Raw genomic sequence first — 11,313 nt, 5'->3', positions numbered from 1 at the left:
TGCGCATATGGCAAATTAACCGCATGTTGATCGAGACATTTTTTGTATTTTTCATTGTAAGCCTATGAATTTCTTCCATTTTTAGAATTATTTTATATAGTGTGAATATTTGATTCGTTTGTTATATCTTTGAAAAAACCCCTAAAAAATAACTCTATTTATTATTATTATATTTATAATTTTGAGAAATATTATTATTATTATCCAGATTTTCAATATTATCTTTAATTTTAATAAGTTTTACATAATCAATAGAAAGAAATTGGTTTTAATTGTTGGGTTAGAATGATAAAACCGTTTCTCAGTAATATAATAATAATAAAAAAAAAACATTTTCTTAAAAAACCCTTCCCGTCTGTTAACCGGAATGTTACGGCGGTCACCGACTGCCTGAATCGGTCATCGAAACTTGAATCACCTAATTTCACGACCTTCGTTCAATTTTGCTATGGGCGGAAGCGAAAGAAAATCCAAGGAGAAAAGGAAGCATAGAAAATCGGCTTCATCTTCTGAAGGTTACTCATATCTGTTCCTCTCTCGTCTATGCACCTCCCCTCCTCTCTTTTAATCTGTTTTTACTCAACTATTTTCAAGAATTTCTACCAAATAGAAGCAGTGCTTCTAGAGAAATTTACATTTTTTCTTTTCTTGGAGTGTATTCTTCATTAATCTATGGTGGATTGCACTGTGTGCTGTGTTTATGATATTGTTTGTAAAAATTCAGACGAGAAGAGAAGCAAGAGACCAAGAGCTGCAGAAGATGAGGAAAGGGAAAGCAGAAGGAGTGATAAGAGAGAGAAGCGCAAGGAGAAGAAATCTCACAAGCACTCTAAAAGCCATTCAGGTAAAACTCGAATTGCCAATTTGGAGAAATATGCATGTTACGGTTCCTGTTTGATATCATTATATTTTATCTCATAGCTGGTCGATTGGTTCTTTTTGGTATTAAACTGGTGTTGAAATGTGGATAGTATGGCTAGGTTATGTACAAATCAAAATCCTTTTATTTTCATATATTCTTCAAATTTATTATCTCTGCTATATTTTCTATCCCTTTCTCCAAATTCATGTTTGAAAGGAACTTGTGGTTTCAAGAAAGATGATTATTCTATAAGTTTTCTACAGCGGGCTCATTGCAGATGCAGATGCAGATGTAAACTTTTACTTGTTTTACTTTTGAACCGGATTGTGAAGAAGTACTTTATAAATAGGTTTTCAAAGTAAAGTTTTGTCATGCCCTGCATTTTTCTCTCAGAGAAGAAGTCGAAGGATCTTCACAAAGGCAAGCATCACAAGGGTGATCACCTTTCAGTGAGTTCTTCTGTAATGATAAAGCATGCACATAGCTTATGTGTTTTACTTTTCCTACTTGATTATCCCTGCATTTCTCCTCTGTTTATTATTCTTTAATGGGTTTTGGGAGTACAGAAGTAGGAAATGGATTACAATGCTCTATATAATAAGTTCTGATTTATCATGCTTGTGTTGTTTGCCCCCCTACTTTCACTCTGTCTTAATTATTAATATTATATCTTGAGGTATTCGATCCAGTAAATTTAGTATTAGATTAACCTATTTTGAGATCATCTTAAGTGGCCTCGAGATATGGTTAACTCAAAACATAATGTAGGTAGTGAAAATGTCTGGAAAATAGTGGATTCTTTTTCACTCTTTACTATTTCTAATTCATGGATCTGTGCAGCTGAACTCAATTTATGGGATCACTGGATGTGAGTGAGGTTGCACAAGAATATAATTGAGGAGAGTTGTTATAGATTATGGAAACTTACCTGGTGTCTAAGGTTTTGGTTCAGGTATGTAGAGGGCTAGAAATTACTAATGTAAGTTGCACAAGGGGAAGGTGCTTGCAAATTTGCAATCTAAAATCCAGCTTGTCATAACTTAGGGTTCCTATTCTTTATTATTTTTCATTTGCTTTTTGACGTGAAAGAACCATTTTTAATATCAAACTGTTTGGTGCTATTCCACTGTATTAGGCTACTTGAATATAGAAGTTACTGTTAATATAGTTGCAATAAGATTGCCCCATCACTACTTCTGAAGTATGTTAACCATGTACTCCATTCCTTAGTCTTGTACAGAAACATAAGCACAATCATGATACATGGTTCTAGAAAAGTGAATTATTTAGCAGGCAAGGTTACCCTGAAGAATTAAATCAACCAATTCCTTTCCAAAGTGAGAAATGGTGTCTAAATTGGACAGATAGGAGAAACTTCTTGGTTTTATCCAATATTTGTTGGTAATTTGTAGCTTCTACCGAACTTCCTGCTTCTATAAATTTCTTTCCTGCCTCATCCGATTGTTGTGAACCATGCATACTACATAATTCAGCCAGTTAATTACTGCCGCTGGCATGAGTTTTTGGGGATGAAATGTCAAGGACTAGCAATCATTGTTGAAATTCAACTTCACGTCATTGTTTCCCACTTAAGCCTTATTTTGTTTGCTACTTCTACAGAACTCCTTGCAAGATTTGTTCATCGTAGTATCTTTCTATTGCTTTTTCAGAAATTAAATGTAATGCCCTAGTTTATTTATTTTATTTATTTTATTTATTTTTGGAATTGCAAAGTATATACTATCTCCTATTTCTTGTTATTGGGCTGTGACCCTCTGGTTCTCTGGGCTTAATATTACTTTTGTTGATCTAGAGAACCAAAATTCAAGAACTGTCCAAGGAAGATTATTTCTCAAAGAATAATGAGTTTGCTACCTGGTTGAAAGATGTGAAGAATGTGTATTTTTCTGATCTTTCTTCAGAATCTGCTCGCGAACTTTTCTCAGATTTTGTTGAACTGTGGAATGACAGAAAGCTTGAATCTCGATATTACGAGGGTATTTCAAGTGGGCCTCGGACATCCCATAACTGGAAAATCAAAGGGTGATAACTTAGCAAGCATGGTTTGAAGGAACAAAGAAATGAATGAACAAGATTGTCTGAATTATTGCATTTTGGTTTTCCTGCTATACTAGTAGTTTCTAAACAGCAGATTGTATCCTCTTGCCAACACCGGATGCATATGAGAATTCCATCTTCTCCATAGAATTATAGTCTTACCCTTGCTTCTGATATGGAATGTTAAAACTCTTCTTATTTCGCTGTAGTGGAAAACGTAGAAATCAATCTTTGTTTATAGACTAAAGTATTTAGAAACTTGTATTCTTTTTATCATTGAAGGATTTATGGCTGTGGAACTATTTTATGTCATTCCTTTGAGGTGGTGTTTAAGGGTTTTTGGTAGTAGGCTTTTCAAAGGTGTTTCTGTAGGCCCCCAATACTATTTACGTATAACAGGAGAAATAAGAAAATACATGAAGCCAATGAAGGAGAAACACGTGGAAGTGGGGAGCGTAGCCATGAAGCCAACCAAGAGAATATACGTGGTAGAATGGAGGAAAGCAAGGAGATCGGGGACCAGCAGGAGGGGCCCACAGTTAGTTAGTCTGGTAATTAAGAAGGGGCAGGGAAGAGCAGAAGGGGGTACAGATATTTCGGGGTAGAGAAGAGAGAGGCTGCAGGCTCCTTTGCGAGGGAGAGAGCAGAGTCCAGGTTTCTTTGTTATTTGTTTTACGTTTCCTAGTGTTTGGCTGTTGTTTTAGTATTTCCAGATTGTTAGTGTGGTTTGTATTTTCAGCTATCTTGGAATATTGTTGTTGTTTTGTGATTAAAACTTATCGTGGTGTTATCTGATATTATATCGAACTTGTTTGGGTATTTTGGGAGTGTACTTATTTGCTGAAAAGTAAGGTACCAGTTGGTATCCTAACATCTTGGTATCAGAGCCGAACCCTGGGCAAACATACGACGATGGCAAAGATGGTCGAAGAATGATTAAAGGTGGTGGAACAGGGAGGTTGCCAGTTATCAAAGAAAATATAGCGCTGTTATCAAAGAGCATCACTGTGATGAACTCACAGATTGACAAACAGTATCAACAACAGCAAGTGATCCTGAAGTACATTGAAGGGATTAACAGAGATGATTCAATAGGAAAGAAGACAGAGGAAGGATCTACCAGCCAAGTCACGATGGTGGGATCGATCCTCCTCGCGACAATGGGGAACCAAAGGAGGAAGCTAAAACAGAGGAAGAACGAACGTTGGACCGTAGCAAGTTTAAAAAAGTTGAGATGCCAATTTTTGATGGAACGGACCCCGATTCATGGCTGTTCAGAGTGAACCGTTACTTCAAAATACATAACCTGTCGGACTCGGAGAAGCTCATGGTGGCAGTGATAAGTTTCGATGGACCAGCACTGGACTGGTACCAGTCACAAGAAGAACGTGAAGCATTTACCGGATGGGATGACTTGAAACAGAAGATGTTGGTGCGATTCCGGGCTATACGAGAGGGAACGTTGGTAGGCCGGTTTTTAACCATCAAACAAGAGATGACCATAGAAGAGTACCGGAATCGTTTCGACAAGCTGTTAGCGCCGGTGGCGTTCTTACCCACGGTGGTGTTAGAAGAAACGTTCATGAATGGACTTAATCCGTGGTTGGAATCTGAAGTAGAAACGCTGGAGCCTATTGGGTTGGCCCAAATGATGAAGTTGGCCTTAAAGATTGAGAACAGAGAGTTGGTCCAAAAGGAGTGTGGGCTAGTCAGTGCGTATGGCATCAAGGCCCCCTACAAGAATCAACAGCCCAACAGTGTGATCACAGCAGCCGCGAAAGAAGTAACAACCGAGGGAAATTGGCCAATGAGGACGATCACACTGAGAGAGGTGGTGACGGGAGATAACCATCGTGAGAGACCCATTAAAAGACTACGGATGCCGAATTCCAAGCCCGAAGAGAAAAGGGGTTGTTTTTTTGCTGTGGGGAGAAATACTTTGTCGGCCATAGATGCAAATCCAAGGAGAATAAGGAGCTTCGAATGCTGCTGATCAAAGAAGGAGGAGAGGAATTAGAAATTGTGGAGGAAGAGTTTTTCGATGCCGAAACAGAAATTAAGCAAGCTGAAGTCCAATACATGGAAAACCTAAACATCGAACTATCTATCAATTAGGTAATGAGACTGTCCAACCCGGGAACCGTGAAAGTTAAAGGGAGAGTTGGGGAGGAAGAAGTAGTGATATTAATCGATTGTGGGGCAACCCATAACTTCATTGCTAAGAAGTTAGTGACTAAATTGGGACTGACATTACAGGAAACGCCTAATTATGGAGTGATCTTAGGCTCAGGAACGACGGTCAAAGGCAAGAGGGTGTGCCGCGATGTGGAGGTTTGGATGGAGGAATGGAAGGTAAACGACAGCTTTCTACCATTGGAGTTGGGGGGAATTGACATAATTCTGGGAATGCAATGGCTCCACTCTCTTGGGGTGACAAAAGTTGACTGGAAAAAGTTGCTGCTGACTTTCTACCACCAGGGCAAGAAGATCACGATCAGGTGAGACCCGAGCCTTACCAAAACACAGTTGAGTTTGAAGAATTTGGTGAAGTCATGGGAGGCAAAGGACCAAGGATTCCTCGCGGAATGTCGTGCCATGGAAGGCGGGCCGATGAGGAAGTCTGCACAGGAAGAAAAGCAGGGGGTGGCAAAAGAGGATTCCATGGCCACCTTGTTAGAAAAGTTTGCCAGCATGTTTGAATGGCTGGAGAAACTTCCTCCTCAGCGCAGCATAGACCACCATATCTACTTGAAGAGTGGAACTGACCCGATAAACGTCAGGCCTTACAGGTATGCACATCACCAGAAGGAAGAGATGGAGAGGTTGGTAGACGAAATGCTCACCTCATGAATTATACGACCCAGCAAAAGCCCATACTCCAGTCCAGTGTTGCTGGTAAGGAAGAAAGATGGGAGTTTGAGGTTTTGTGTAGATTACCGAGCACTGAATAACGTGACGATCTCTGACAAATTTTCGATCCCAGTCATAGAGCAATTGTTTGATAAGCTAAAGGGAGTTAACATGTTCTCCAAGATCGACCTCAAAGTCGGATACCATCAGATACGGATGTGCCCCGATGATATTGAAAAGACAGCTTTCCGAACTCACGAAGGGCACTATAAGTTCCTAGTGATGCCGTTCGGATTGACTAACGCCCTCGACATTCCAGGCTTTGATGAACCAGGTGTTCAAACCGTATCTGAGAAGGTTTGTCCTTGTTTTTTTCGATGATATCCTAGTATACAGTCAGGGGATTGATGAGCATATGCAGCACTTAGAAGTGGTCTTAGGACTGTTGAGGGAGAATGAATTGTACGTGAACATGGAGAAATGCAGCTTTGCTAAACCACGGATAAGGTATCTGAGAAAGGCATTGAGGTGGACCTAGAAAAGATCAGGGCGGTTAGAGAATGGCCGATCCCGACCAACGTGCAAGAAATTTGAGGCTTCCTAGGTTTGATCAGTTACTACCAACGATTTATGATAGACTATGGCACCATAGCAGCTCCTTTAACTCAGTTACTAAAGACAGGAGCATACCGATGAAGTGGGGAGGCAGAAGCTACGTTTGAAAAGCTGAAAATGGCCATGATGACCTTCCCCGTGCTAGCCATGCCTGACTTCAACCTACCATTTGAGATTGAGTCGGATGCTTTAAGATTTTGAGTTGGGGCAGTGTTAACTCAATGCAGAAGGCCAATAGCCTACTTTAGCAAGACGTTGTGTATGTGGGATAGGGCGCGGCCGGTATATGAAAGAGAGTTAATTGCAGTGGTTTTCGCAGTTCAGAGATGGCGTTTGTATCTGTTGGGTAGGAAGTTTACAGTAAAAACGGATCAGAGGTCATTGAAATTTCTGTTGGAACAGTAGGTGATACAACCCCAATATCATAAATGAATCGCCAAGCTCCTGGGATATTCCTTTGATGTAGTTTACCAGCGCGAGTTAGAAAATAAAGCTGCTGATGCCTTGTCTAGAATCCGCCCAGTCGTGCACTTGAACCAACTCACAGCACCTGCGTTAATAGATTTGGAAGCCATCAAGGAAGAGGTGAGAAATGATCCGAGACTACAGGAGATCACAAGGCTGATGGGCTGGTGGGAGAGCAAGGGTTGGAAATACCACATTACACACTCCGCCAAGGGGTGTTGAAATTCAAGGGGAGGTTGGTGATCTCAAGTGCCTTTCCCTTGCTTCCGACCATTATGCACACTTATCATGATTCAGTTTTCGGGGGACATTCGGGTTTCCTAAGAACCTACAAGAGAATGACTAGTGAGTTGTACTGGAAGGAGATGAAGAAGGCCATAAAAAAATATTGCGACGAGTGTGTAATCTGCAAGAGAAATAAGTCTTGACATTGTCTCCAGCGGGGTTGCTGATGCCTTTGGAGATCCCTGACGCGATATGGAGTGATATCTCCATGGATTTCATCGAAGGACTACCCAAGTCCAAAGGATGGGATGTGATACTAGTGGTAGTTGACCGGCTAAGTAAGTATGCACACTTTCTACTACTAAAACACCCCTATACAGCCAAAGTCGTGGCCGAAACGTTTGTTAAGGAAGTGGTAAAGCTCCTCGGATGCCCCAGATCGATAGTTTCTGATAGGGACAAGGTTTTCCTTAGCCATTTCTGGAAAGAAATGTTCCGTTTAGCCGGAACCAAGCTGAATCGAAGCTCATCTTACCATCCTCAATTGGATAGGCAGACCGAGGTAGTGAAGAAGAGTGCAAAAACCTACTTGAGATGCTTCTGTGGGGAGAAGCCGAATGAGTGGAGCCAATGGATACACTGTGCAGAATACTGGTACAATACCACCTATCATAGCTCCATAGGAATTACCCCCTTCCAAGCAGTATATGGTAGACTTCCCCGCCATTGATATACTACGGAGACATGAAGACACCAAACTCCACACTTGATCAACAGCTGAAAGAGAGGGATGTGGTACTGGGGGCGCTGAAAGAACATTTGAAATTGGCTCAAGAAAGAATGAAGAAATAAGTGGACTTGAAGAGAAGGGAGGTAGAATTTCAAGAAGGGGACTTTGTATTTCTAAAAATACGTCTATACCGGCAGGTGACTCTCAGGAAGAGAAGGAATGAGAAGTTGTCACCGAAATATTTCAGGCTATATTAGATAGTAGAAAGGATCGGAGAAGTGGCGTATAGGCTAGAGCTTCCCAGTTCAGCAGCTATCCACCCTGTTTTTCATGTATCGCAACTGAAGAAGGCCATGGGGAATGGAGAATCGGTTCAGCCATTGGACCCTTATGTGAATGAGAATCACGAGTGGATCACACAACCTGAAGAAGTATACAGTTATCGCAAGAGTGGGAAGCATTGATTAGTTGGAAGGGATTGCCGCCACACGAAGCCACGTGGGAAAACTGGTCCGACATGAAGTACCAGTTCCCAGAATTCCACCTTAAGGACAAGGTGGATTTAGAAGAGGAGAGTGATGCTAGGCCTCCAATCCTATTTACGTATAACAGGAGAAATAAGAAAATACATGAAGCCAATGAAGGAGACACGTGGAAGTGGGGAGCGTAGCCATGAAGCTAACCAGGAGAATATACGTGGTAGAATGGAGGAAAGCAAGGAGATCGGGGACCAGCAGGAGGGGCCCACAGTTAGTTAGTAGTGGGTAATTAAAAAGGGGCTGGGAAGAGCAGAAGGGGTACGTATATTTTGGGGTAGAGAATAGAGAGGCTGCAGGCTCCTTTGCGAGGGAGAGAGTAGAGTCCAGGTTCCTTTGTTCTTTGTTTTACGTTGCTTAGTGTTTGGCTGTTGTTTTAGTATTTCCAGATTGTTAGTGTGGTTTGTATTTTCGGCTATCTTGGAATATTGTTGTTGTTTTGTGATTAAGACTTATCGTGGTGTTATCTGATATTATATCGAAGTTGTTTGGGTATTTTGGGAGTGTACTTATTTGCTGAAATTAATAGAAAAGTAAGGTACCAGTTGGTATCCTAACAGTTTCCTTGAAACCTTTTCCAAATATGAGGAGTGAATAGGATGAAAAGGAAAGATTGTGATGAAGGCCTGTGATGTAGTATAGTAGATTGACACATCTTTGTCAAACCCTAGCTGAAGGACTGACTTTAGTTATAATTATAAATAGAGATCGTGGATTTGTAGTTGCTTTATATTACAATCAAAGTAGTTGAAATGACTTCGATTTTTGATCCCCTTAGTTGTTACCTTTCTACAACATATTCTTCATTGTTTTAAATAGCATGCCTATAGAATAATATGGGTTGCGGCCGGAAGTAAAAAATTTAGTTAGACTCTGTTGGTACTGCAACTTTTGGCCAAACATTCTCTTGCTATAGTCCTGGAAAACGCTAGATAGGAGACTTTCATTCAGACACTTGAATCCTTAGCTGCCTTTTACTTCTTGTTAGTTTCACTTCACAAACTTGCTGCAACTGCTTCTCTCTCGTAAGATTCCCTTCAAGAATCAAGATTATGAAGGAAGAGAAATATTCCAAGAAGGGTTCTCCATTGAAGGATTGGATACAAACAAGGAAAGCCTCTCATCATTCTCTCTCCAAATTGATGTTTTCTTTGCGAGAAGATTGACAAAAAAGAGGAAAAAGGATAATTTACTCAAGATGCTTACAAAGTAGTTTCGAATTTCATATAACTCTTTTTGGTTGCTTCTCTTTGGAGTTTTGGTTCACCACTACTCCCCCCTTATATTAATTAAATGCAATAGGTTCATTCTTTCATACTTTCAAGAAACCTCAACTCTGTGGAGAAAATTTCTTGATGAGAGAAAGTATGGATATATTTATTGTAAATCATATCAGTATTTTTAAGAATAAGCATTGGGGTATCAATTAGTAAAGTTATAGTATAAACCCAACTAAGGATTAATTGGAAAACTATTGTAGTTTTGAAAAAAAACATTAGGTAAAAAGGGCTATTTTGAAAATAATTAGAATTGGAGTTTTTGTTTTATTAGATTGTGTCTCTTTTTCAAAAAAAAAAAAATTGATTTTCTTTAACTGCCACGTTTAGGAGAGTAGTTTAGATTTTTTAATTCTTTATCCGATATATTTCTTTTAATGTTTTTTGAAGTCTTTCTCAGTCTCATCCCCCGGTTCCAACATTTTTCTTAGTTCTCCTCTTTCTTTTTTCTTTTTCTTTGTTTGATTTATACTTTTTTTAACCAAACTTATTTCTATTTAGGAAAACTAAACTAAAAATTAATGTTTAGAGGAAAAAAATTTGAGTTATTTTTAATTATATTTTTCTTTTCATCGACTATTTTTCTTTTCTTTGCTGTGTGCGTCGGTAGAAAGAAAATAAACATGGCTCTATTAAACTCCCAACTCCACAAATTAGCGTCCGTCCTAATGTATTTTTAAAAGATATAATTAAAAAATTTCAATATTTAAAAATATAACCAAATCAATTAAAATATTTATTAATTAGAGATACAATGGGTAGTCTACAGTGTCACGTAATTGAAAAAATTAAATGTAAATTAAAATATCTTTAATAACAAAATTATAAAATAAAATAAATGCGTTCCACAACTTGGACATTGTCGATTTTAAGTTGGTTGTCACCGTTGACTTTGAACTCTATGTTGTTATGGCTCCTCTTGATTCTCTTATTTTTGTTGGTATTCTTGTTGATCTGATACATCTGTTGGTGCTTCATAGTACAAATATCCGTAATGCTCTCCATAGTCACGTATGTGTCTATGCATGTAAGAAGTTGATGGATCGACATCCATGTATGAAGACAATGGATCGACCCCTTAATCATAATATTCTGTACCGACGTCAACATCACAATATCCTGCTCCAGTTGTTGGCATCATCATCAGATTAATATAACCAGTTTGGCTCTGTGTTTATGTCATATGAGACACTTCTTCCACATTATTGCAAGTTTCATCGAGTTCACAGTTTCTTCCATTTGAACACGTTTCTTATGAACTGGTTGAGGTACAATAGGTACATTCTACATATAATGTATCTCCTCCATGTACCTCTCATTATTATTACATATATCAAGGACTTGTTGTGGATCATCTGCAACATCACAAATATTTAATTGAGTAATTTAAGTAATTATATAATATTTAAATATGTATCAAATGACCCACAACTGCTCCTGGTCAAGTGATATAGAGCCAAATAATCTGAAACATCCTACATTACATTAAAAAATAAATAAATATATGTGCATACTAATGTATAAAAAAATTGGAGTTTCAGTATTAATGTATCTGACCACGCTGAAGGTCAAACATGAACCTATACTGACTAACTACATGAGTAGCTAATCTGATTACACAAAATTTCTCTCCATTAATAAACTAATATTTTAGATTTTGAAATAATTATATCACTCATATAGTATTAAACTATC

At 38.9% G+C, this 11,313-nt stretch overlaps 1 protein-coding gene across 4 annotated transcripts; it reads left to right on the top strand.

Moving 5' to 3' along the window:
• Window positions 1-274: 274 nt before the first annotated feature.
• On the top strand, window positions 275-10,972 carry LOC103489637 (style cell-cycle inhibitor 1-A). Of its 4 annotated transcripts, none has more exons than XM_051080154.1 (4): window positions 275-515; window positions 725-844; window positions 1,256-1,311; window positions 2,785-3,196. In XM_051080154.1, exons 1-4 carry the CDS (start codon window positions 449-451, stop codon window positions 2,929-2,931), a joined length of 390 nt encoding a protein of 129 aa, XP_050936111.1. In that variant the 5' UTR covers window positions 275-448; the 3' UTR covers window positions 2,932-3,196. The 4 variants fall into 4 exon arrangements, with proteins under 4 accessions (XP_050936111.1, XP_008447104.1, XP_008447105.1 ...); XM_008448882.3 differs by having other exon boundaries at window positions 2,676-3,196; XM_008448883.3 differs by lacking the exon at window positions 2,785-3,196 and adding an exon at window positions 10,599-10,972 and having other exon boundaries at window positions 308-515; window positions 1,212-1,311.
• The last annotated feature ends 341 nt before the right edge of the window (window positions 10,973-11,313 follow it).

Source organism: Cucumis melo, chromosome 1, assembly GCF_025177605.1.
Source record: "Cucumis melo cultivar AY chromosome 1, USDA_Cmelo_AY_1.0, whole genome shotgun sequence".
Taxonomy (NCBI): domain Eukaryota; kingdom Viridiplantae; phylum Streptophyta; class Magnoliopsida; order Cucurbitales; family Cucurbitaceae; genus Cucumis; species Cucumis melo.
The sequence above is the reverse complement of the archived record's forward strand: the minus strand, read 5'-3'. Positions and strand labels throughout refer to the sequence as shown.

Bases quoted from the DNA above. Each gene is read 5' to 3' on its own strand.
- LOC103489637 (XM_008448881.3), top strand. From the start codon at position 449: ATGGGCGGAAGCGAAAGAAAATCCAAGGAGAAAAGGAAGCATAGAAAA. The intron at 516-724 runs GTTACTCATATC...GTAAAAATTCAG, and splicing joins ATCGGCTTCATCTTCTGAAG to ACGAGAAGAGAAGCAAGAGA. The intron at 845-1,211 runs GTAAAACTCGAA...CTTTATAAATAG, and splicing joins GCACTCTAAAAGCCATTCAG to GTTTTCAAAGTAAAGTTTTG.